Source organism: Cladophialophora bantiana, assembly GCF_000835475.1.
Source record: "Cladophialophora bantiana CBS 173.52 unplaced genomic scaffold supercont1.21, whole genome shotgun sequence".
NCBI classification, from domain to species: Eukaryota; Fungi; Ascomycota; class Eurotiomycetes; order Chaetothyriales; family Herpotrichiellaceae; genus Cladophialophora; species Cladophialophora bantiana.
In genome coordinates this window covers 364,545-389,827 of record NW_015971595.1, presented here as the reverse complement: position 1 = coordinate 389,827, position 25,283 = coordinate 364,545, and the positions used below count along the sequence as shown (strand labels likewise).

At 50.6% G+C, this 25,283-nt stretch overlaps 10 protein-coding genes across 10 annotated transcripts; 6 read left to right on the top strand and 4 right to left on the bottom strand.

Annotated features, from left to right (window-relative positions):
* Positions 1-93: 93 nt before the first annotated feature.
* Positions 94-1,187, top strand: Z519_11251 (uncharacterized protein; the record flags this gene model as incomplete). The annotated part of the gene is made up of 5 exons (XM_016768963.1): positions 94-269; positions 335-431; positions 485-567; positions 628-866; positions 952-1,187. 5 exons carry the CDS (start codon positions 94-96, stop codon positions 1,185-1,187), a joined length of 831 nt encoding a protein of 276 aa, XP_016614809.1.
* A 594-nt stretch (positions 1,188-1,781) lies between these two features.
* On the bottom strand, positions 1,782-3,655 carry Z519_11250 (uncharacterized protein; the record flags this gene model as incomplete). The annotated part of the gene is made up of 6 exons (XM_016768962.1): positions 1,782-2,051; positions 2,105-2,469; positions 2,522-2,594; positions 2,650-3,125; positions 3,186-3,375; positions 3,437-3,655. The coding sequence occupies 6 exons, from the start codon at positions 3,653-3,655 to the stop codon at positions 1,782-1,784; spliced, it is 1,593 nt and encodes a 530-aa protein (XP_016614808.1).
* A 615-nt stretch (positions 3,656-4,270) lies between these two features.
* On the bottom strand, positions 4,271-5,160 carry Z519_11249 (uncharacterized protein; the record flags this gene model as incomplete). The annotated part of the gene is made up of 4 exons (XM_016768961.1): positions 4,271-4,367; positions 4,426-4,854; positions 4,895-5,022; positions 5,104-5,160. 4 exons carry the CDS (start codon positions 5,158-5,160, stop codon positions 4,271-4,273), a joined length of 711 nt encoding a protein of 236 aa, XP_016614807.1.
* Positions 5,161-5,486: 326 nt separating this feature from the next.
* Positions 5,487-5,928, top strand: Z519_11248 (uncharacterized protein; the record flags this gene model as incomplete). The annotated part of the gene is made up of 2 exons (XM_016768960.1): positions 5,487-5,741; positions 5,857-5,928. 2 exons carry the CDS (start codon positions 5,487-5,489, stop codon positions 5,926-5,928), a joined length of 327 nt encoding a protein of 108 aa, XP_016614806.1.
* A 733-nt stretch (positions 5,929-6,661) lies between these two features.
* Positions 6,662-8,670, bottom strand: Z519_11247 (uncharacterized protein; the record flags this gene model as incomplete). Its single annotated transcript, XM_016768959.1, has 5 exons — positions 6,662-7,134; positions 7,241-7,861; positions 7,921-8,078; positions 8,130-8,411; positions 8,465-8,670. 5 exons carry the CDS (start codon positions 8,668-8,670, stop codon positions 6,662-6,664), a joined length of 1,740 nt encoding a protein of 579 aa, XP_016614805.1.
* Positions 8,671-10,039: 1,369 nt separating this feature from the next.
* Z519_11246 (uncharacterized protein) lies at positions 10,040-11,979 on the top strand (the record flags this gene model as incomplete). The annotated part of the gene is made up of 2 exons (XM_016768958.1): positions 10,040-11,271; positions 11,328-11,979. The coding sequence occupies 2 exons, from the start codon at positions 10,040-10,042 to the stop codon at positions 11,977-11,979; spliced, it is 1,884 nt and encodes a 627-aa protein (XP_016614804.1).
* A 505-nt stretch (positions 11,980-12,484) lies between these two features.
* Z519_11245 (uncharacterized protein) lies at positions 12,485-14,439 on the top strand (the record flags this gene model as incomplete). Its single annotated transcript, XM_016768957.1, has 3 exons — positions 12,485-12,622; positions 12,709-12,890; positions 12,972-14,439. The coding sequence occupies 3 exons, from the start codon at positions 12,485-12,487 to the stop codon at positions 14,437-14,439; spliced, it is 1,788 nt and encodes a 595-aa protein (XP_016614803.1).
* Positions 14,440-15,629: 1,190 nt separating this feature from the next.
* Positions 15,630-17,587, bottom strand: Z519_11244 (uncharacterized protein; the record flags this gene model as incomplete). Its single annotated transcript, XM_016768956.1, has 2 exons — positions 15,630-17,452; positions 17,548-17,587. 2 exons carry the CDS (start codon positions 17,585-17,587, stop codon positions 15,630-15,632), a joined length of 1,863 nt encoding a protein of 620 aa, XP_016614802.1.
* A 1,174-nt stretch (positions 17,588-18,761) lies between these two features.
* Z519_11243 (uncharacterized protein) lies at positions 18,762-19,909 on the top strand (the record flags this gene model as incomplete). Its single annotated transcript, XM_016768955.1, has 3 exons — positions 18,762-19,179; positions 19,234-19,280; positions 19,331-19,909. The coding sequence occupies 3 exons, from the start codon at positions 18,762-18,764 to the stop codon at positions 19,907-19,909; spliced, it is 1,044 nt and encodes a 347-aa protein (XP_016614801.1).
* A 2,134-nt stretch (positions 19,910-22,043) lies between these two features.
* On the top strand, positions 22,044-22,858 carry Z519_11242 (uncharacterized protein; the record flags this gene model as incomplete). The annotated part of the gene is made up of 3 exons (XM_016768954.1): positions 22,044-22,350; positions 22,401-22,482; positions 22,540-22,858. 3 exons carry the CDS (start codon positions 22,044-22,046, stop codon positions 22,856-22,858), a joined length of 708 nt encoding a protein of 235 aa, XP_016614800.1.
* Positions 22,859-25,283: the final 2,425 nt, after the last annotated feature.

Here is a 25,283-nt window from a genome sequence, read left to right as displayed (position 1 = left end):
TCAGTCTCATGCAGCGTAGACAACTTTGTCTCTTCAATTGCCCACAAATCTGTTTCATTCTCCTACGTCGAGGTTGTCCCAATACGACACAAAATGTCGATCCCGAAATTCTTTCCAACCTTCGAGGAAATCGAAAACAACAGTCCGCGGTACTCAGCATGGGGAATTTGGGAGAATCCTCAGTTGGGGGCTCTCAACTACCTTTCGGACAGTGTGGTTCTAAAAACCGCAACGCAGGAGATTCAGACTGGCATCCGAGTCGGATTGAAGTAAGCTACACAGACGAGGACAACTTTCGATGAGCATCTACCTGCTTACCGCGCATCCTTGACAGCTTACCTCTTGATTTTGTCGACCCCCCTCTGCTTGGTCGCCGAGGTTTTGAGCGCCATATCATTAACAAAGCACCCCGGGTTATAAATGATGACGTTGTCTGTACCAGACCTTGACGTTCAACCGCATCAGCTACTGAAACTTGGCGCAGATCACATTCAACACGCAAGGGAGTAGCCAGTGGGATAGCTTTCGCCACTTTGCTTACCAAGATGAGGCCAAGTTCTACAACAAGTGAGTGCAATGACGTGGTGGATCTCTGCTCAAGTCCAGAGAGACTGAAGCAACCTACAGTGTAACTCAAAGCGACATACACGATGATCCCAACAGTGGGGTGAACGGCATGGAAGCGTGGTCTGCCTCAGGAATTGCCGGGAGAGGCGTCTTGATCGATTACTACTCTTGGGCTGGGCAGAAGGGTATTCACTATGATCCGTTGAAGACTCATGCTATCAGGTTGAGTGAAATCAAAGAAATCATAAAAGAATCCAACATCGAGCTCCACAAGGGCGATATTTTTATGCTTCGGACCGGTTCGTATGACAATGGTGCTGGCTCGTCGGAGCAAAAAGACGTCTGTTATGGAATTGTGGGCCAATCACTAATTACCTGTTCCAGGATTTGTTGATGCATATTCCACGCTGGACAAGAGTACCAGAGAGAGGTACAGTTCAAGTCACGCTTTTCCCGGGTTGGAGCAATCTCGTGAAGTAGTGAAGTGGTTGTGGGAGCAACAGTTTGCCGCCGTTGCGGCAGATAGTCCTGCATTCGAATGTGTTCGTACGTTGAAATTGAACCAATTCTACGTCCTGAAGAACAACCGAAGGCAGACGCTAACCAAAGCGGTGTACTGAACAGCCAGTGCGGATCCAGAGTTCGGTATGCTGCATCCAATCCTACTTTCAGGTTGGGGGACGACGATTGGAGAGCTGTTTGATATGCGAGGCCTTTCAAAGGAGTGTGAAAGGCTGGGTCGATGGTCTTTTTTCCTGGCTTCTTCTCCGCTGGTATATACGGGAGTCGTAGCGTCGCCACCCAACATCATGGCAATCTTGTAGGGTCGCAAATTGAGCCTTTCAGATGCTACATATATGTAATCTGATGAGACCCGCATTCGACAATCCACCTGAATTAAATTGCCCTCGAGTCAGGGGCTTGAAAATAAGATACACCTGACACAGAACGCCAGATGCAGCCATCGTTCGGAAGAACCGACCCGTGAACAATCTCACAGCTTCCTCCTTTCCATTACTTCACTGAAGAGTTATTTGGCCCAATAGGGTTTCGGAAGCATGTGCCCCGAGCATGGAGCCTTTTGTTTTGGGTCTATCTACTGTAGCGCTGATCCCCTGAGATTTGTGAAAGGGAAACGGGTTAATCTTGCTTCATGCGCAGTTCCTTTAGTTACTATATTCACCGTATGATGACTTAAACGACTAGACACCAATTCAATGATCCTTGAGCGAGCTGACACATTCAACATGAAAGTTTGAAGTTTCCCCTTTCTCAAGCTCGCTAGGGCATATTCCATCGGGGCCGTCCTGTTGTCGAGTCGAGAGTTTTGGTGTGAAATTGTCAAGGTGAATGTCAGCACGATGCACCACGACCTCCTTTTTGTCTCCGAAGAGGTCTGCCATCTCTTCCAAAGGTACCCCTTTGGTTTCGGGAAACTGAAAGTACAACCAGATCCAGCCAACTACCGAGACACAGATGAAGAGCTAAGGATCGTTAGGCCAGGACCATTCGGGAAAATCATGTTTTCAGTGCTTACCAGAAAGAACTTCCACCCCACGGCCGCAAATGCATATGGAGCTACCTGTAGGTAGAGGATATCACTGGCGGCAACAGTGGCAATTGACAGCGCGACTCCTTTTGCTCGAACGTGGTTAGGGAATATCTCTCCAAGAACCACAAGTAGAGGTGCGTCATAGCAGCTAGCATAGAAGCACAAGTAAACGAAGAGTGCTGCAATGCCGACTCCCAAACCAGCGGCATTATCGGTTCCGCTGTACTCTGCAACCATTGCCGAGTTGATGGCGACGCAAACAATACAACCAGCCAATCCAATAAGCAACATCAGTCGCCGTCCTAGGCGGTCCAACAGAATCGCACCCACCAGATTGCCTACGAATGCGACTGACAAAGCCGTGAGTAGAGAGTCTCTCGGGCGATTCGAGCTTGAACTTACTAGAATCCCTTCCGGACTGGATGATAATCTGTTGCTTCGAATTGAAGCCTAGCGCCGCATAAAAAATGGGGGCCTACAGATCCATAAACATCCATCAAGTCGTTCTCAACATTGGGTAAGAGACTTACATAGTTTTGGATAACAAGAACGGCTGTGCTCTGGCCTAGAAACGAAAGCCCACAGCCTATTATCACGCGTTTTCTGTACGCTTTGGAGAATAGGGCTCTCCAGCTTCCGTCTTGTTTCTGATCATGTTGTGCTTGCATCTTCATCTGGTAAAACTCCTCTCGAGCGTACGTCTGATCTGAGCCGTCTTCTGGAGAATGAAGTTGAGAGACTGTCCTCCACGCTTCATCAACTCTGTCCTTCATCAAAAGGAATCGTGGCGACTCGGGAATGAAAGGCAGAGTAATTAACGAAATCATCGGCCAGACGAGACTCAGGCCGGCCGGGCCGCGCCACTGCGCCGTTCGATTGTCTGTATAGTGAAAGGCTAGGCCGAAATATGAGGCAGTCGCGTAGCCCAACCCCAGCATCACGCCACACATACCCGCTGTCAGTCCTCGGTAAGCAGGGATCGAGAGCTCTGCCGTGTATGTGGGAGCTGTAATGCATCAGTCGTCCAAGAAGTCGCAGTTTCAACGGACCATTGAATAGATCTTACCCACGGTCAGAAATCCCCAGCTACCCATGCCCGAGAAAAAGCGAAACACAAGGATCGTGGCGAGGTTCGGAGCGGCCGTGATGCCGACACCGCCGACGATGGACCAAAAGATGCAGTATAACATGGCCGCCTTCCTTCCATAACGGTCTGTGATTTGTGTGCTTAATATCACTCCGAAGACCGCACCAGCCTAGGAATGTCAGGATTATCTCCTAGGAGCAATCGCAGCGTGGGCGGAATGTTTGATATACCTGAAAGATTCCCCCAAGAGCTCCGACGAGCGATGTTTTGCTCTTGTGTATACCCTTTTCATCTCCGAGGCCAGTGAATTCGAGGAATGAGGTTTTGGCAAGCATGGGGGCAACCATTGCTGAGGGATATCCGAAACCAATGACACCGATTGAGACCAGAAAACACATGAGAAAATTTCGCCAGCTGAAATGTGGCTTTGTTGCCTCGACCGAAGACATTTTGGGCAGCGTGCAACAAAGGGAGAGTTCCGTACTTTACAGCAGGTGGCAAAAACCAGTTCCAAAGGACTTCTTGTTTTGCCCTTGCCTCATGGCGAGTGCATGCATCCTTCATTCGCAAGGTCTCATTTATGTATGATCGAGGCAAGTTTTGATGCGGAATAACGGAGGTCTGATCGCCGGTTGAAGTTGGGTGGCCTTCTCTACCGAAGCTTCCCTAGACGGGGGTTTGAAATTCGTTCAGAAGCAATAGAAACGGAATGGCGTCGCCATCTGAGGGTTCAGCGGCCCTTTTGCTAGGCTACTTGGGGTGAGTGGGTAGACTTGGCCATAACGGTCCCCTTTGCATCCTGACCGCGGACGTAATCAGCACGAGCCTTCATTTGGACGAGCTCACGGCGGGAAATCACTTACATCGCAAAGCCCAATCAGTTTGTTGAGTTTGATTTTCTCGTTTGGTTTTCTCTGCTACAAGAATAGCAAATAGAAGAATCCGTGCAAAACAAATGAATGCCTTGCCCTGGTCTAAAATATATACTCTTCTCCCCATTTTCTGTAACGTGATCTTGAGCGTTCAAAAGCTCCCTTTTATGATGGCTAATCCCTCCGCTCTATCTAGAGCTCAAAGTTGCTGCTAATGCTCTTCAAGTGTCCGAAGCCATGTCCCCACGTCGTGACAACAATCTCATCGCTCAAAGCAGCGAGTCTTGCGCTAGACATGGTCAGCGAAGTGCCAATTTCCAGAAACAATATTCAGGAGTGCGACTTACATAAGAGGATCCAATGCCTCTTTGATCCTTCTGTGGGCGTTCTCTGAGGCATACCGTTCAAAGATCGTCAGGACCGAACTCTCGCCGTCCTTCCTGAGCATGGGGTAATAAGCCAGAACTTTCGGCTCTATATGGCAAGCCTGGGTCATATGTTCGATCTCTGCGAGAAAGTTTTGCATTGACTCGGCTCTATATTTGTATTGCGATATCAGGACCAACGACTGGTCGCTTTCGTCCAGGACTGTTGCTGTCGACCCCCTGTTGATAAAACCGGACGGGGCTGCTGGTTTGAGAAGGATTATCTGAGGATATGTCTTGCCCAGCAGCTCCTCTTCCGCAACCACTTTGCGCATCCTCTGATATTCTGCACCGCTGCGGTGAGTTTCAACGAGTGCAGCTTCATTCTCATAGCTCAAATTCTCATCAGCTCTTTTGGACCCTCCCCAAATGGTTAGGAGGCCACTCTTACAACTCAAATCCACAGATCCACTCCCCTGGGAGGGTATTGGATTGACTTTTGCGAAACCAACAATACGCTTTATTGTCAGGTTCGTCCGACAGCGTGGCCTTGGCGACATCACGTAGGAGGCCTCTAAACTGCCAGTAAGATCAGCCTTTGATCATTTCTTGGTCATACTGGAAGACAAAATACCAGCCTTCCATCTCCCCGCAACTTACCTTTTCACCCTTTTCTCGCGAATCGAGCTGGCGATATACGCAGATTGCAACAGTCATAATGACTGTAGTCGACAGTAGTTTCTCTCAATTCTTGTTTGCTTTCTCGCAAAGGAGGTTGGAAGAGATCTGAGAAGTGGCCAGCGTCCCTTGGCAGATGGAAGCTGAATGTAAAGTCTTTCTTGCGGCCGGGCACTCGGGTCGCCCCTTTCGGACATCAGACCTCCGTCCCAGCTCGGGGCGAAAGCGAGCGAAATATGGGAGGTCCAATGCCATACCAGCTTACATTACAATGATCAGTCCTCTTTTGAAAAGCATTCATTAGTTTCATCCCCACTGGCCTCCTAGGTTTCGTGATACAAGCCGTCTTCGTATCGACTTCAAACATGTCCCAAATCTTGGACACGGACTTTTTGCTACATCTGATTGACATCCACAACATTGGATGTGGAGAAAGGCCTCGACTAAAATGGTATATAACCGCCATCATTGCATTTGGGGGAATGAACTATGCAGAATTGATCCCAGAATTGTATAAAATTGTGCTCGGCACATATGTCGCGGACGAGGATCAGATGAGTGAGACTCGCAAAATACGCGAAGCTCTCACTAAGGTCTGTGGGATATGGGGTGCAGCGAAGGTATGGGTTTTTGTTTTTCCCTTTTCTGCCAAATCAACTCAGGCCTTGTGGAAAGGTGCACAGGAGAATTGTGCTCGTTTGAGAATCAACACGCTGACCACTTCTCTTTGGCTAGACGGGCACGTCTCTTAGACAGCTTCTCACAGCTACACCAGAATATCTGCAGGAATCGAAATGCTACAGGTAATTCTATTGTAACATTGTGTTCTCCTCGTCGCTTCAGCATGACGATGGCGGTCATAATTCCCATTGCTGATTATCTTTCCTTTCCATACAGGGCCGGCGAATCACAAGAGACTGCCATTCAACGCGGTCAAGAAATGATAGACAGTATCTATACCAAGATTCCTGGTTATGATACATCGCTCACCGCGAAAGGATCAGCGGAGTACTCGTGGATAGTGACCAGTGAGTACTCCAAACCTCTTATTTCAATTTACCTTCCTAGAAGATTACGTCTCGACTACCACAGTGATGTCGGATACTGTGGCCCGACTGACAGTTATGATGTCTCTTGTAGCATTGTTCTATGGCCATATTTTTTCCTTCCCAGGGATCCTGAATCAGGTGGAAACGGGGCAGTCCATTGTGGCGGCTCTGCTGAGCACTGATTGTCAAGAGCAAGCGCGCAACCACATGATGGGGATGCAATTCAATGGAGCAACCAGGGAAGAAGTTCAAGGAGTCCGCGCAGTGGTGGTCGCAATTGCTGAAAGGCTTGGAGTGCGGGGGAAGCAAGGTAGGACGGCTATTGGAGTGCCTAGGATCGATTGACTCTGATAGAAATTGCGGCTTTGTAGCGGTATTTGACCCGCAGTGTGACTAGGTTGAAATCTTGAGAACAGCTACTGACTGACTAGTCTATAGAGTTAAGCCCTTCCGTAAAGCTTAGTGTTGTACTCAGGCTCTATGTATCGTTGTCAATTGTAGATTTCGGGTAAGATCATCAGCTTCCAGTATTCCTCAAAGTCCAATGTCTGAGTATCACCGATACTGGTTCCCAACATCTCCCTCCTGCTGAAACCATTGCCCAGCCAGGCGAAGCGGTTCAATCCCAGCTTTGCATCGGTCACATATTCGAAGTCGTAGTCTTCCCATCGGGGATATCTCAAGGCTTCTGCAAAGTGGAAGCAGCTGCCAGCGTAAACCGCAACAACCCGCCCGTCAGTCGTACCTCGCTTATACCAACTTCGGCATGGCGCCACCCATACTGTCTTTGATAACCAGTTCTGGGAATAGATGTTATATTCCTTGGTCGCTTGCGTCGATACGGTCATGGACTTGATGCCTTGTGTTTGCAGTTTGGTGATACACTTGTAGATGTAAATTCCGGTCATTTGAATTGCTTGGACGAGCGAGCCATTCGAGATTGGACTGTTTGGGCCTATGAACACTGAGCCTTTGTTAGTGTTGGTCTGTGCGGCAACACTGCGCATGACGTGCTCAGCAATTCCCGTTTAGATTTTCAGAGCTGTTTGGAGTAACTGAGAGATACTCACTGAAGTAATTGGGCATATCTGGTACAGCGATACTGAAATATGCCTCCGGTTCCTCAGCAGCCCAGCGCTCAGCCAAATTCACGGCATTCCTCCCAATCAACGGAATCCGTGGCCGAAATGTTGTATCAAAGCCGGTAGCACAGAAAATCGCGTCCAAGTCTCTATGGGTACCGTCCTTGAGTTTAATGCCCGTTTCTGTGATTTCGTCGATGCTATCCCACCAGCTGTCCACGTTATCCTGTATCAAGGCTTCCAGGAAACCAGGTCCAGGTGTGAGACGTCGACAGCCCACAGGGAACTTTGGAAGAAGCCATGATGCGATCTCCTTGCCCTTTGGCGAATCCCCTAATCGCGCCAGCATAGTGCGTCGGAACAACTGATCCGTCTCATCCCGGACGTTGGAGTCTGCCACTGACCGTTTGAAATTTTGAATGCGTTTATCTGCCAGAAACACTCGATGCCGGCGCAAGTACTCAGGGTCAGTCTTAAACCGTTCGAGTTCGTGTGGGGCGTAGTTGTACTCATCGTCAACGTCGGGATCCTCTGGTGTAGGCTCGTTAATACCAGGAGCAGGAGATATCCATGTTGGCGACCGGACAAAAAAATCCACATGTTTAGCCGCTGGGCCCCTTGTAGTCAGCATCTGAACGGGTCCTCACAAGTTGGAGGAGCAGACACACTCTTTGCAACTTTCGGTAAGATTTGGATTCCTGATGATCCAATTCCAATCACCGCCACATTCTTTCCAGACCAATCATAAGTAGTGTCCCAGTCTGCCGAGTGAAGCAGTTTTCCTCGAAACCTTTCAATGCCAGAGATAGAGGGCCATCTCCAGTTACTAAAACCTGTCAACCGTTGCTTCCTCAGGATTTTAAGGGCGTTTTCCTACTTCAAGACTCCCCCGGCATTGATCAGCACGTCGCACGAGTCCTGGAATTCTTGTCCATTCGCCTCGACCATGAGATTCCATTTGCATAATTGGTCACTCCAAATGGCACTAGTGACTTTGTGACCATACGCGAAATGCTTTTCACATCCAAATTTTGCTGCTACATCCTTCATGTATGCATGTATTTGTTCTGAGGTGGCGTAATAGTTTGGCCAAGCCGGATTTGGAGCGAAACTGAATGCGTAATTATGCGCCGGGATATCACACTGACATCCAGGATATCTGAGCCGCCCGTCGAGTAAGTATATGACCGAACACGAGAAGGACAGTCCCACCTGTTAACGAGCCAAGTGCCTCCGAGATCTTGGTTCATTTCGTAAACTTGGAAAGATACGTTATGGTTCTTCATCTTCTGCTCGGCGATAATTGCCATCATCAGACCAGAGTATCCCGCTCCAATGCACACGACGCGAATGGGTCGGTGTTCCCCAATGGGAAACGTCCCACTGTCTGAGTGAATCTCATTCTGTTGGGCGATCATCGTGTAGCCGGCATCGATTCAATGGACAAAGCGTCTCTTGCCCGTGGAATTTGCAGTTGTTCAGTGAGATAGTGAGAGTGATGATTTCGATATTAGTAAAGTAAGCCAGACACATTCCGTGCCTTGGACTTTAATGGCTGACAAGTTTGTTCGCGCCAATGTTGATTGCCTTTGAATTGCAAGCATCCCGGAGGACATGGGCCGCTCGGAGATGTGATGTCCGAGGAGGAGAGCATGAGACGAGCTGGTCTTGAAATGCTTGGGCCTCACCAAAAGTTGATTCGCTGGCCTAATGTTCTTTATCACATCTACTGTCCAGGTTCGCACGAATAGTTCCGTGCCGGACGACCGGACTGTGAGCCGAGGGTTTGGGGGTTTGTTCATGAAGCTGGTGATGGGCAGGAAAAGTGTGTCGAATCAAAGACCAGTTTGTGCGACTCGCCGTGGCAACGACCCTCATGACTTCCTGATGTGGTGCCGTACGCCTATCTAACCAGTCAGGCCTCGTTTGCCTAAGCAAATCAAGCTCTCAAAGCAACTTGTTCACGCCGTGGTCGTGGCCCAGATGCCGACTTGGAACCTCGTGTTTCCGAGGGCTCGTTCTATCTGTTTTGATAAATAAAGTTAGACTTCAGGAACCCCGCCCTCCGCGGCTGGAAAGTTATGGCACCGTCTTGTGCGGGGACCGAGCAGGTCTGTAAGTTATAATAGTAAGCAGAAGTACTATGCCTCGCTATTAGGGTTTCCCATCGTTGAGATCCTCCTTCGATCGGTGACCAACATACAGTCTTTAGGCCACGTTCGGATGTAGCCCGCCCAGGAAAGCGAGAGTAGAGATCGTGGACAGTCGACTGCTAGTGTGTAGCTACCCGACTCGAGTTGGGTGGGAAGATCGTATTGTATGCAAGATTCTCAAACCTGTCTTACCCTGGTTGCTGGTGGATGCTCGAGCTTTCTCCTGCCAAATGACCGGCCTGAATACTCAAATTCGCAAGAACAGGGCTTGTCGCCGTTGTCGCAAGCGCAAGGTGAGGATGGAAATATTGATTTTTCTTGCGCAATATGATGTTGGCCCATCAATGACGGCTGACAATCGTCCCATTTCTAGATCAAATGTGACGGCGAACATCCAAGCTGTTCTACCTGTCGTCCATTGGAGCTTCCTTGTCTGTACGAAGCCGATGGTCGCAAGACTTCCCGAGTCAGCAGGGAGAATTTTCAATCGATGGGCGAAAAGATTGCTAGTTTGGAGCAAACAATAGCACGACTGACAGGCAAGGATCTTGGAGATGCAAACGCACATCTGCGCTCGCCAGAGAATAATCAACGTACAGTCTGTTCACCTCAGGAGCGAAACAATTCCCCAGCAATGGCCTGCGTGCCTAACCGACCGGGCAATTTCTTGGTTCCAGAGGAGTCGCCCCATGAAGAGACACGGGTTGATGGGATCCGAGTCCACTCTCTGGTACAGAGCGAGACAGGCATGTCCATTCACGGCCCTGCATCTGCCTTTCATGTGCCAACGTCAGCACGATCGGGGCCGAGCCTTCCCAGTACCATCGGAGACAGTCCTGCATCAGCGACCGGGAGTCAACCATTAAGCGTCGATCAGATACGGCAAGAGCTATTTGCATTCTCTGCGTTGGAGTTTCAGAAGGAATATACTTACATGGTAGAAAGGAAGATCGACTTTGACGGGCTTGATTGGGAAGTTGCACATCATTTGCTCGAGCTGCACTGGAATCATCATCATCTTGGCTTTATGGGCACTTACCGACCGGCGATTATGCACAGCCTGGCTACCCACGGTCCTCACTGCAACAAGCTCCTGCTAAACGCCCTTTTTTATTCGGCGTCGCTGCAAAGCAGTCGACCGAACATGAATGACAGTGCGTCCGGCGTGGAATCATATGGAGCGCGGTTTTTCCGTCGCTTCCAATCACTGTTGGCCACCGAAATCCAGACCTCTACTACTACGAATATTGCTGCCCTGACGTTTATGGGTTCTGCTTGCGTGTCCAATGGAAAGCAGACAATTGGCTGGCTGTTCGCCGGCATCGCATATCGCATGATTGTCGACATGGGGCTTCACATTGACCCGAACAAGCTGCCAATATCCAGCCTGGTGCCGGGCAAGCCTCAGATCCTGCCGACTTCGGTCGATCTCGAGATCCAACGTAGGTATATTTGGGGAGCTTATCTCCTAGATAGGTTTCAGTCCCTTTACTTCGGCCGACCTCCGGGCCTCAACATGATCAAAGGTCTTGAGCCATCTCTGGAGCTTTTGGATACTTACGAGGAGCTGGAACTCTGGAAACCATATGTTGACCCGTTCAGTGCGGAGAGAGTTCCTGACTTCTTGCCGCAACCATCGCGAGCTCAATCAACCCGGACCGCGCTCATTGGGCTCGCTACAATAGCTTCAGAGATTATAGAGCGCTTCTATACGCCCAAGGTCGGTGACTTGTCTATCGAAGATGCGAGAGCTGAGGTACAGTTGGTCCTCCAACAACTGAGTTCATGGGAGGAAACACTACCCACCACCCTACGATACGAACCCGGTGATGAACCAGTTCCGCCACCGATTCGATTCAACCTGCAGTAAGTATTCTCTGCGAATTATGAGACGGCGATAAACCGGCTGATGCCCAGTGCAGTACAACCTTCAGCCTCCTTCATATCTTGCTACATCGCCCCTTCTTACGGGAGGGGCATCTGGAGGCCCTCAGTGTCGACGAGGGGCTTTACCGGGGTAGATGCGTCTCTGCAGCGCTGCGGATTTACAAACTGGCCAAGATATATCGCGAGGTGTTCACCTTGCGTCGCGCCACCTATCTCTTCTCTTATGCTGTCTTCTCCGCGGCCACCATCATCCCTCAACATTCGGTGATTAATCTCAGCTCCTCGGAATGCTTGGAGATTGTTGTCTTCTTTTGGAACGCCCTCAAGGAGCTCCAAAACGGGGCAAATTTTGGTCTGCGGAAACCCATCACCATCATCAAGGGCATGTTTGAGCGTGCAGGAATCGATCTGAATGTCTTGGCCACAATGCAGAAGCAGGGACCTCACAACGTCGACAACGGAACCACAGATCAGATGGGACATACCACTCAACGGGACCAGAATCTCCCAAACCTGGCCGAGAACTGGCTCGATGGGCTGGCAGACGACCAATATCGGGATCTCTATAACGAAATCTGCGCAGAAAACATCGATTGGTCTGTATATGTCGATGACGTGGGCGCCAACGAAAATGATGAGTTGCTATATGGCCTGTTTCGGTCTGGACGTGAAGGCGAATTCGCATAGACAAGGGAGACACATTTTCCCCCTTGTCGACCGTAGGTCTGCCAGATTGAGATTTAGCTTGCTTAATCATGTAGGGAGGTTAAAAAGTCGAGGGTTCGAGGTACTGGAAGGTCCTTGTGGGACAGAGCCCAGCAGAAGACAGCGTCCGGTAAAGCGCTTTGCGCGTGCTGGACAGGGAGCCGGGATCCGATATTTAGCTAAAGGGGCGCATGAGTGGCAGGGGCTAATTCGAAAATAGGACCGAGGAGGACCGCGTACCCAGAAGGCTCTATTAGGAAGGTGAGTCTTAACTAGGAAGAGGAACTAGCATATTACTCGGTGCCATGGAATACGGAAGCGGGCTGTAAAAACTTTTATCCGTACTAGAGTTATCCCAGATGAGACATGGGTATGTACCCTGAACACACTTTCATCCTATCTAAATGACATACTTTTTTGCGTCCCTATGATAATATCATAATACCCTCTCCACCTACCGGGTAGTCTAGTCCCTAGTCCCTCCAAAATGACCTCGATCCAGTTCCGCCCACCATACACCCAGGAAGAGCTCGACAAACTCTACCCCAAAGACCTGGAATTGCGGCTTGTCCAAGTCCTCCTCCGCCATGGGGAACGCGCTCCCGTCTCAGCCAGATTTGGAAATGTGAGTTTCTTCGCACCGATCCATACCTCTTGCTGAAGCAACCGTACGAGGTGGCCGTGGCATGTTGCTGACCTCTGGGAGAAAAGGCAGGCTTGCCTGCATACTGGCCCTATTGCAATGCGGCCCAGCGACTGCGCTCCGTCGCCATGACCCCGCAAGACGTGTCACAGTGGAACTCTCTACAATGGAGGAGGAGACTTGAGAGGTTTGGCGAAGACGATGGGCCGGTCATTGCGGCTGGACCCAAGGGAGAGGTTGATGGGGTCTGGTACGGACATCCTGATCGATTTACCACCTCCACTCGTCAAAGTCGATTTCCATACTGATTCTTTCTGTTGCCATGATCTAGTCAACTGGGCGAACTCACCGACCTAGGCCGGCAAACGACCTACACCCTAGGCACGCGCCTGCGCACCCTCTACGTTGACCAACTCCGCTTCATGCCCTCCCTCATCGCCAATGCCGACCTGATCTACCTCCGCTCCACCCCTCTGCCCCGCGCACTGGAATCCGTGCAACAGACGTTCTGGGGCATGTATCCTCTGACGTCCCGCACGGCCGCGTTCCCAGCGCCGACCATCGTCACACGCACGCCCGCGGACGAAACCCTGTTTCCCAACGACGGGAATTGCCGACGGTTTGCGCAGTTGAGCAGAGCCTTCGCCCAGCGCACGGCGGACAAATGGAACGACTCGGACGACATGAAGTATCTGACGAAGCTGATAGGGAAGTGGATGCCTGAGAACAGTGACAAGAAGATCGCCGTGGATTCACACCCGCGTCTCTCGGGGATAATGGACACCATCAACGCAACCCTCGCTCACGGTCCTGAAACCCGTCTCCCCAGGGAGTTCTATGACGCCCGCGCCCGCGAAATCATCGATCGAATCGGCGTGGAGGAGTGGTTTTCAGGGTATAACGAGAACCGCGAGTATCGCATGTTAGGCATAGGGAGTCTAATTGGCGATATCGTCGAACGGATGACCTCGAAGATTGAGGGGGCGGGCCTCTCCATAAATGAGATCGGAGGGGAGAATGGACGACTAGGCATGGGCCGAGGTGGGGAGACGGGAATACGGTTTGCGTTGAGCGGTTGCCATGATACCACGCTGGCAGGCGTGTTGACAAGTCTGGGTGCGTTTGGCGGAGAGAAGTGGCCGCCTTATACGAGCCACATTGCCTTTGAGCTGTTTAGGGAGAAAAACGACCGTGGGGCTGCAGCAAAGGGCCAAACGCCCGATGCTGATTTCCTGACGCCAACGACGCCGGCAAGTACGGAGCCCAAGAATCAGTCAAGACAAGGCGAGCAGGCCGCCGCGAAACCGGGGTTCTTCGCCTCCTTTCTGGGTCTGCGATCTCCCTCCTCGACTAGCGATTCAGCCTTCACCGGCTCGAGAGACGCCTCATCAACCTCCTCCACGACCTCGCCATCAAGTCCGCTTTCTACGCCCTCAGTCTCGCGCTCCTCCAGCATATCCCCTTCCATCCCGCCCAAGGATTTGATTGCGCGGACTCCGCACTCGGAACTCTCCGAGGCCCAAAAGCGCCGGCTGGACGGCTACTACGTGCGGATCCGGTACAACGACCGGGTGATGAAGATCCCCGCCTGCGCGAAGCCAGGGAACAACTACAAGGGCGACGAGTCGCTGTGCACGTTCGAGGCCTTCAAGCGCGTCGCGGACGGCTTCGTCCCCAAGAACTGGAAGGTCCAGTGTGGTCAAAATCTCGACGAGGGCGGCAAGGCTGGCAGTTTGTTGACCGCACCGGGACTCGATCTCCCCGCTGAGTGGGCGGGGCAGATCGAGGAAGGTGCGTGAGGTTTGGGGAGGTTGGAGCACCTCAGATCGCGATGTGGAGAGAGAGAGGATATCGGTGCGAGGATGGTGATGACTGAAGGACGAGGAGCAAGGGAGGCACGTTGGATATCCGCCCTACGCCTCTCTATCTCTCCTCTCCTCTCTCTTTTTTTTTCTCTCTACCTCTTTCTCTCTCTCTGCTTTCATCCGTCTTATTTCCCAGTCCGCTACACACCCCGCCCTCTATCCGCGGGGCTTGCCGGCCGCTCACGACCGTCTTGTCTGCGGAGCATTACTGAGCATGGACGTGTTGCGCACTTGAAAAAGTACGAAGGGGGAAAGCAAGGCAACCAGACCTCCCGGAAGTCAAAACCGCTTGCTTTGCTTTGCTTTGCTTTGCTTGGGCGAGCAAAGACGGACAGCAAACAGAACAGAACAGAACAGAACATGAGAGAACACACAGTACACGCAAGGCATAGCATTGCAGGGCTCGAATATTTTAGACAAGACTGATGCTGGACAAAATTTTAGACGAGGGTAGGGTAGGCTAGGATACTTCCTACATCCTAGGCAGGCACATACGAGGAGATAAACGACAGATTAGACGGGGCAACTAGGGGAAGTAATAGTGCCAAAAATCATAGGCGAGAAATTAGTTGATCGACCTCCTCTTCAGTTCCTTTCTCTGTTTTCTTCGGTGAGCTCATCCCAGACTAGAATGGAGTGGAATGGAAGAGCCGTAGAGAGGACTCAAGGTCGTCCTGTGATCCGAGCTGCTCGTTTAATAATTGTATATAACAGAGTCTGGAGCGCGGAATCTGGCATCCGCAAAGAAAGTCGTGGGGGGTTTCGTCCTTCAGCGGTGCTCCTGCTCCCTCCTTCCGGAGCTTTTCTTCCTGCAACCTTGATCATTTCATCGTACAGGAGACAGTTGAATCTCATACTGTCTTTTCCTCCCCCTGCCCACCTCATCTGCCGGCTGGTTTGGGTTTCCTTTTATCGCACGGTCTACTTCGCTTTGTCCATCTTGCGTATGTGTTATCCCATCCACGCGCAAGAGGCCCCAGATCATACCGTACGAGATGGTCGATTTCGTTATTTTGATGGCGACGAGCGGTCATTGGATGTGCCTCGCAGAGCGAGTGCACAATGGTGTAAATATGGCCATTGCTGCTTGGAAGCAAGAAGCCTATAATGCACTCAAGATGCTTTCACCAAGCGTATGCATACCCAGCCTGCGCATGCAGCGGATCATCTACCCAATCTGTCCTTGGATTTGGCGGAACATCAAAATGTGCCTTCTTCTTCGCGGCCACGTGCTCGCCCTCGACGGGTTTCTGCCTGCTGGGTCGACTCGGCGTCTCTATGATCTCAGTTGTTGACTCGTCGCCTTCCGCATCCAAGCTCACATCCCCAGATAATGGGGACGGACGTAAAATGCTTTTGAAAACTACCCGTCCTTCGTCTCCAGACAAGTACCCAGCTTCAAATGCAGTACTCGAAGCAAAGAGAAAGGGACACCTGTCAGAACTGCCATTGTCGGCAATACAATCAGGCAGCCAACAACCCCAAAAGTCTGTCGAGGTTGCATCAATGGGGACCAGGCCGGATGCGGGAGGAAGGGTCTGCTGGTACCAAGCATACAACCTAGGGAGTCTTGAGCTTGTGAGGACGATGAGGACATGCGGAAGGGAAGGATGAAATTGAACCTGGCGGATGGAATGCGCGAAGACGAGTACAGTATGTGGATGCGATGTATTCTGTAGATTCCAGAGGAATAATGTTCGAGGCGAGGAGCGCAGACACGTGGCGACCAGAGTATGTGTTGAGTCGACTTCGATCAGGTCGACTTGGTCGAGCTCCTGTGACGGGAGCTGAGAATGAGACGCAGAGCGGGGTTGTGAAATTAAGTCGGTGCCAGACGGTGTGTGTGCAACCTCGAAAGTACCAGTCTGGCGCAAGAACGTTGAGAACATGTCGGTGCTAGACTCCAGCCATACAAACGTCTTTGACCCTTCAATCAAGTCTGGATGAATAAGTTTCATTCGCATGCGAGTTCCGATGTTGTTGGAGGACTGGTACTGGACAAGCACTTGCTTCTGTCCGTTGGCGAGTGTTTGGAGCGTAAGAACGTCGTTGTGTCGATATGCCCTGACCCATCTCCAGTAGGTAAGACCTATACCATCCACTTGAGGGGAGAGGGCAAGGTTGAGATCCCAATGGAATGCCGACGAATTAATTTCCAATTGCCTTAGCGTATGGCCCTGTGCAGTCATGAAGGAGACCTTAACGCCATATGTTGGCGAGTCCATCACTGCCAGAAGGGGCTGTCCGTTCGGGCACCACGTCAGATCCTGGGCGTCTGAGGTGTTGCATTCAAAGGACTTGTACGTCATCTGGTTGTTGTCTCCCAGTTCAAACACGGTTACTCTGTCCTGTGCTTTGTCACGACGGAGCAGGGCAAAATACCTAGAATCGGGTGATTTTGCCAGACTCCTCGTATCTGAAAATTTGATGTGAGGAATATCGTTTCGTTGAGGCTTGGTCAAGGAGAGTACAGCCGCTACAGAGCCAAACTCGAACATGACTAATGCGTGTCTGTGGTTAAAGACGAACTCGACGAGGCTGAGCTTGCCCAGTTGGCCCCCTAGTCCATAATCCGCAAGGATGTTGGACTTAGCGCCTGCCTCGTTGTCGACCGCCGACATCATCCCGGGTGTTCTGATATCCGTGCTCAGTGCGATGAGGCGTTTGCCGTCTGATAAAAGCAGCCAGGATTGTCCAAAGTCACACTCTGACGTGGTTGCGGACTGGACCTCTGCAGCGTCGTCCCCAGTGCTAATTATGGTCTCTGGCGACCAGCGAAGGATTGTGCAAGTTCGCAGGAACGAGCGGGCGCTCTTAGGGATCTTGATGCCATTGATGAATCTCCGTCCTTTGGCAGCCTCGCTGAGATCGATGAGGTGTATTCGTTCATCTGGCGCGATGACCGCCAGCGTTTTGCCATCCGGCGACAAAACTGGACGCTGGAGGGCTTTCCCATCACATTTGATCAGTATTGTGTTTGTCAATGACAGAGTCAAGCGTCGAAGGATCTAAAGCTGGTGATTACGCAGGGGAAAGACTGACCAGCACAACAGAAGGGGAAATCTGGGAGAGTGTTTGCCATTAATGGGGTTGTGCATCTTACTGTTTCCACTCAACACTTCCATCAAATCTTCCCAGGGCGGTTACTTTGTCTGCAGCACAGCTCGTTGTTTGAGTCACGGGTAGGTCCTGCCTTGCGTTCAAGACGTCTTTGGTTACAGTGGGGTGTAGGTATATACGAAGGAGCTGGATGGCATGGTCCATCTGCCGCACAGACAACAAATAGCAAATCGTAGCCTCCCCGCAAACACGACGCGCGAACGAGACGCGTCGACCGAAACGCGAAGTCACCTGATATGGATGAGTCAGCGGCCCCCTATCCGAGTCTTCTTCCTTTTACCTCAGTCCAACTTTTGTCCCTCGCGCCCATCCTCCATCCGGTACAACTTATTTCCTCTTTTCGCAGTAGCTCCAGAATTCCAAGACGGAGTCTGAACGCCTCTTGGGAGCCCGGTCACCCCCATTTTGACTTCTTCTCCAATGTTCCCAGGTTTGGCTGAATAAGAGAAACAGTGGACCACATCCTCGTACTCGAGCTAAAGGGTTCGCTTCTGCTTTGAATCTCAAAGCTTATTGCACGAAAGAGATGGTCCCCAATACCACAGGACTTGTACTCAGTAGGCCCTGGTCAAGTACGAAAGTACGACATGATTATTCTTGTGGGCCGTTAGGTCATGCCATTCGTCTTGATTACTTAACTGCTCCGGCCGCATCAACGCCCATACACGAAGTCAAATTTGACGCTTAGGATACAGATTTCCAAGCTCATCGAGATCACTGGCGGTGGTATCATGAGGTTAAATCCAGTCATTGGTCGACTGAATTACTGTCTGCCTAAATCATTATTTGGTTCCCGATGATGGACACCGGCCTTTCGAAAATCTGAAAATCATTGGGACGACATCTTGATAGGTTGGCTAATATTATGCCAGTCTCCTTCCAACTCATCTATCTATGCGCTACGCTTTGTGTCTGTTTACTCCAACATGGTTTTTTTTAGTACGAAAACAATTAATGATCTACGAAGGGCCAACTTCATAGACGGGCTCCGGGACAACCACTGCGCCGGTCGACAGACGATTCCATGTATTTAAGACTAAGTACCCCCTGTGATATCTCAAGTCGCCATCTAAAAAGCATTTACGGACTTGTTGATTTACATCTTTTGACGCCTCTTGATTCTGCTTGACTTGAAAATGAAGACAATCGTGTTCATTGGAGGCACCGGCGCTCAGGGCGGTGCCATCATCCGGACACTCTCTTCCACAAATGAATACAAGGTCCTCGCCCTGACACGCAGCACTTCTTCGTCCGCCGCCCAGGAAATTGCCCACCTTCCAAATGTCGAACTTATAGAATCCAAGGCATCCTTCGGTTATGATGTTGACAAATTCTACGAGGCTGCACAGCGATCTGACTACGCTTTCATCAATACTGACGGTTTCGCGCTTGGAGAGCAAGCTGAGACATACTGGGGGATTAGACTGTTTGAGTTGTCAGCCAGGGCCGGTGTGAAACATCTCATCTGGAGTGGACTCGATTACAACGGAAGAAAAACCGGCTACGATCCAAAATTCTACGTTGGGCACTATGAAGGGAAGGCAAGAGTTACAGGTATGAAGCAACCGTACTCAATTTCGAGCACGTCCTTACTGACTTTTGAGCCAGAATGGATGCGTTCTCAGCCGACTAGTCCAATGGCCTGGTCCGTCATCGTAAGTACTGCTTGACTTGAGGCGTTATTATAGCTGACTGACAATTGCAGAACTCGGGACCCTACATTGAAATGCTTTGGGAGCTTCTTCTCCCAGAAAGGGGCAGCGACGATGTATACAGGTTCAAGCTCCCACTTGGCCAAGGGGCCATCCCCTTCGTCCATCTGGGCGACTTCGGTCGCTATGTTGCATGGATCTACGCAAATCAAGACGAGTCAAATGGCATGATCCTAGACATTGCCGTTGCTCACGTCTCGGGTCCAGATCTCGCCAAAGCCTTTACAGCTGCCACCGGCAAGAAAGCCGAATACATCTACGAGCCAGCCAATGAGAACGTTGAGAAACATTTCAAGCATTTGCCAAAAGGTGTGGACACTAAGGTCGGAATTACCTCTGTCAAAGACGAAAACGCTCTCCTGTTGACGTTTGGTGAGAACTTCACCAACTGGTGGAACCTGTACCAAAACAGCGCACACAACAAAGGGATTATTCAGCGTGACTATGTTTTGTTGGATCGTATCTTGCCTGATAGGGTCAAAAGTGCTGAAGAGTGGATGAGAAAAGTTGGGTATGATGGCACGAGGCGTAAAGTGATCAAATCCAGAGAGGCGGTGCCTCCAGCAGCGTAAGAAGGAGGAGGAGAAGGGGCACAGCCGGAGCAATTCCTGACGTGCAGCAGGGCGTAATACTCTGGAGATTGCAAGAAACGGGGAAGATGAGGACAAGTGTGCAGATTGTCACTTTCTAATAACACCACCAATCCACACTATATACCTGCTCCGCTCCCGAGTATTTGATTCTCAGCTCTCCGCACACAATCCCAGTGCGATCTCACTTATTTGTGTATATAGTTGCCTAAAACATCTGAGTGCTGTGGCCGTTTCCGTATCTGCATATTTATAGAGCAGCGGAGGAGGATTGAGGCAGTCTCTGGAACTGGTTGAGACGGTTCCAAGTAAATGGCTGGAACATCCGTTGGCGGTGAACGATGCGGCATTGTCCGATTGCAGTCTTATAGGCCATTCTCGCTGTCTCTCGTGAACTGACCTGCTGGCAACCGGGTTAACTGGGCCTTTGATTAGGGCGAGCCGCGGCTTTGCTCCTTGTTGCTGTCTTCCCAATGTTTCTTCACAGATAAGAAGTTTCGCGCCGAGGCAATAGCTAGTTGCTGTGGTCCATAGAAAACTAACTCCCTATTACACCAACTAGCAGCAGACTTTAGCTGAGCTGGAGGCTATCAGATCCAGAATCAGACGCCCAACTCTCGATGAAGATGTCCAGAGACACACCGAGGATACAAGGCTTGCATGTTCTACTCGGTATACCCCAACGAGCGAAACCAGGGGCTTATTAATCCTAATCTAGCGCAAGGCTGCCAAGAAATTCTGGAGCGGTCATGAAATCGCGGAAGTTCTGGGCGGCGAGTGGGATCGACTGCCCAGTCCATTCCCATCAACAATTTCAAGTCCTCCGCATTCTTTACGCTGTGATGACTGTGCCTTCTGTTATTACGAACATAACTTCTTCTCAATTGCTTTCAGCGCAAGGCGGCCCTATAAATTCCTCTCGGTCAATTCCGTGCTTGCTAAGTTCATTTCGTCCGTACCGGCCGGGGGCTTTGTCTGAACGCAAACAGCACCATGGTCTCTTGGAGATGAAAACAACCAAGAAAGGTCCACAAAAGTAGGCCGCGTACTTTCCCGAGGGAATGAAGACGGAACTCCCATATGTCCATCAGCAGGAAATATATTATTTTGCATATTAGTTGTCAGGTGCGGAGACTGCAACCATTTTGCCCGTTGTGCAAGACAAGAGACCGTGGATTCGATCTCCTTCGGGCTGTTCACGGCGCAAGATAATTACCTAGCGCTGTGTTGTTGAGTCCCAACGTCTTGATCTGGGCAAAGCACAGACTGTTGGCATGCCCCAGTCATTCATCCAACCAAATCCGCCTGGTCTCTCTTCTAACCCTGATCAGCCATGCAATCCAGAACGATTTGTTCTTCTCCAACGGGCTCTGAGGCGCCCACGATGCCAAAGGCAGCGATGCTGCATGAAAAGCCAGCCACAACGTCCCCAATATCTCTACGCTGCGTGACAGTGCAGTCTTCACCAATTTCATCATTAGCGATGATCCGCCCCGAGGCATTCTCGTTGTCTATCTGGGCACTCGTCCTTCCTTGAGCTGGACCTCTTTCGACAATGCGCTTTGCTCTCCTGCGTCCTTTCCAACTAGTCTCCTCGCATTTCTGGTCTGCATAAAGGAGATTCCAAGGCCCGTGCTCATAATATCCGATTGCGGATGTTGCGAGGCCTCTTACATTATAAATTGGATAGGCTAAGTACAGATACCTCCTCAGACCTCTTGAGGAGCCTTTTGCTCTGTTCTTCAACATATCGATTTGGCCTCGAGTTCATAATTTGATTGTCATCAAAACCATAAATCCCCATCCAGGGTGGTACAGGTCGAGGTCGGGATGGTCCTAGTGAAGCCAGTCCCGCTCCGCATATTAATCTCCTGCGTCCACTGCCTGTCCACCGTGAGCTTGGCTACCAGGCGAATCCTCCTGTTCCTCAATTGCCACTCACCGATGGTGATAGACAAACGCTTCTTATAGCTCTTAGAAGCTAGCTTGGCTATCCTCACGCGCTGACTAGGGCCCCTTACACTACCATCTCCAACGAAACGGCTGGGATGTGAACCGTGCCGCACAGGCAATCTTAGAGGACGATCATATCCCTTCTGCAATCCCGGACCCTGACATGCCGCCTTGGCCAGTTATCCGTCGTGGTTCAACCGTTGAAAAGGAGCGCCTTCGCCTGGTACATGACACGCAGAGCGCCCATCGGAAGCACAATCCACAGGTGGCCGCAAGCAACATCGAGATGATGCTCTTACGCAATGCCTTCAACTTTGTACAGGAGGACATACCAGAAGATATTGCTGAGCGGAATGGGAACTATGACAATTTTGAAACAGAGGCTGCAACCTTGCGTCCGCCTCCTGTCAATCAATTAGCCATGGATGAAAGACTTGCTAAGTTTTGGAAATCTCGTCCACTAACAGCGTGTACTCTGCGGGAAAACTTTTGAAAAAAAAAAGCAAGTGGAATGTCGCAGACGCTATTGATGCCTGGATGCGAAAAGTGGGAATAAAGGTTTCCTTCCCTCGCCAACGTGAGGGAGAGAAAGACGATGATAAGTTCCGGGAAGTCAATGTCAACTATCCTCCCCAAGCTCGAAACGGCTAGTTCGATAGTTTTGACCATGGCCGTAACGAATTTGATGAGTTTATATTGTCTAAGAAGTACAAAGCTCCTGGAAATGCAGACGGCGGCAACACAAACAGTAGCCCAGATACCAGCAACCCAGAAATAGTCATCTCAGGAGGCAGACCCGACGAACTCCAGAAAGTGCTGACGAGCTCCCCATCAAGGTCGAGAAAACGGCGGAGGACAATAGCGGATGAAGCGGAGTCGGAAGTGGAGCCTATCATACTGTGGGAAAGCGAACCTCAGCACAGATCCCAGCGCGGCTCCGAAGATGAATCAGATTCCGAAGGCGAATCAAAGCTATAAGACAGACGACGAGGAAGGCGAGTCCAATGATGAAGACCAAGGCGGAAAGAGAGTTCCAGATCGCGACTTTATGACTGGTACTCGCGGGGCAGCAGGTCATCGTCGAGGTTATTGGATCAATCCTGATCGCAGGCCAGCAATCATACACCGTCCAGATGCGACAAAATTATATATCGAATATATTAGTAAAGGCAAATACCACATGATTCTGTTCGGAGGAACGTACAAGGTCCGGGGAGGCCAAAACATGCCTTTGCACTGGAGCGAACTTCCCAATAATAGGCCAGAGGTCGAGTTTGATTGGCACAGCAAAGAAAAATATTGCACAGTTGAAAGGCTGGAGGAACGACAAGTCTAGTCAAATCACCGGCATTACTATATGGGATTCAACCGGTGGGCCATTTAGCAAGTACGAAGGGCAATGGCTCGTGGAACAGGAAGCTATGAGCATCGAGGAGAGTTTTGGACCAGGGCCGGCCAAGTTTTCGGCCAGCCCAATATAACTAATCCCCAACAGTTCCAAGAGACCAACGGCAGTTCTAGGATCGCAACACCTTTCCGATCCTATTGACTGGACGGGGAGGCCGTTGCTCTCATGGATCGGTTCAACGATGTCTTCTCAGGCAAGCGACTCTACTACAAGACCGTTTTCGACCTGAACCCCACCGTGCCCGGCGGCTTCACTGTTCGGACCCTAGCGAAAGATCTACGTCGACAGTGGGCGACGTGCCACGACCACGGAGGAGTCTACTCGAGATCAGACAGCACAGATCCCGAATCGCTGCTTACTGCAAGCACTATATGTTGAAACATGATAGACCCAAGTTCAGGAATACTCAGGATGAGTCTGAATTTTAGTCAGCGACAGCGACTCGGATTTTGACGTTGTTGTTGGAGATGGAGGTGGAGCAGGAACTGGTGCTGACCCTGCGAATCCTTCTGTGGGGAATAACAACGGTGGGAACCAGGGTTAGACTGGTGGCCGCTGGTATCATCCTTTGTTAATCTGTCCCGTCTCAAGAAACCCTGACATAGCACAGTGCATCTCGGTCAACGAGGGCCACACATATCTAAATCTTCGAAGCCACGGTTTCCAGCGCCACCGCCAGCGAGGACCCAATCGTTGGCATCCTGACCCTCGCCGGGTGTTGAGGCAGGGGTGGAAACGGATTCTCCACAAGAAGGGTTGTTGTGGTACAGTCATGTGCGAAATTGATGTCCTGTCACAACTGGCATAGAGAGTTTCTGGATGAAGTGGATTGTATCCACCATAAAGTACGCTTTGCGATATAGGGTTAGACTGAGATCTGTGGCTTTCTGTACCGTAAAAAAAATAATTGTTACGAGACATTCAACAATATGTCATTTGATTCGTTGTGCCGAGGTTTGACGAATAACCTGGGCTGTGGGCATCGGAGCTGCAAGGTCACCACCTCTTAGACTTACCCAGTGCCGTGAAGATATCCGCAATCGATTTGTATTGTAACAGAGCACTTCAGGGTTCGGCATGCACGTGCAACAACGCACAGAGGCCTGTCCAGCAGATCGGGAATCGAGAACGCGTTTCTGGTTCATACCGACAACAACACCACCACCAACACCACCCAGAGAGGCAGCGGCTAGGGCTACGAACACCTAGCACAGCGGTAGCATCGAGGAACAGGACAGGACTGATAAAACACTCTCAAGAATTAGGTAGACGGCACCAAAACCCATAGAATTCATGATACTCTGCTTAAGCTAAAAATGAATGCCACACTGCCAGCACTGTAAACTGTTCTGCACCCCCTTCGCTGCCAGCCCATTTAGGTTTGACATGTGACTAGACAACTTTTTCACCCTGCCACCGCTCTACCAGCCCAGCACAGCACAGCCACCTTGCCTTGTTACAGTATATAGCTCTTTCAGCTACGTCTTCGTCTTTCTACCTAGCCTGCTTATCAATTCACAGACTATGCCTAGGTATGTAGGTCTGATCATCTTGAATGCTGTTTATACTACTCTGGCGACACTAACTTTTCAGCTGCCGCTCCCCGTGACGAAATGGCTCTTACCCTTCCGCCTCAACTTTTTCGGTGTCAGCATACTGAGTCATTTACAATTTGGGAGGATGGATGTTTTGTCTCGGCGGGGTATTATGGAATGCAAGCTAGTCATTGGCTGAACAGAAACAAGATCAGCAGGCATCTGAATTGGAATGACTGTTCTGAGGAGCCAACTCCTTTCATTTCTTTGTTTATAAATTTAGGTTATATTCATCAACGCCACCTACACGACGATGTCACTAACTATCTCCAGAAGATGCTACTGACCGTGCACGTCTACACGTTCGCCAGAGGAAGCATCCTGTCTTCGTGGCGGTCGTGAACACCAGTCACTTCCGCCAGGCGTCCTTCACCATTCAATTCTACGAGAAGTGCATCGA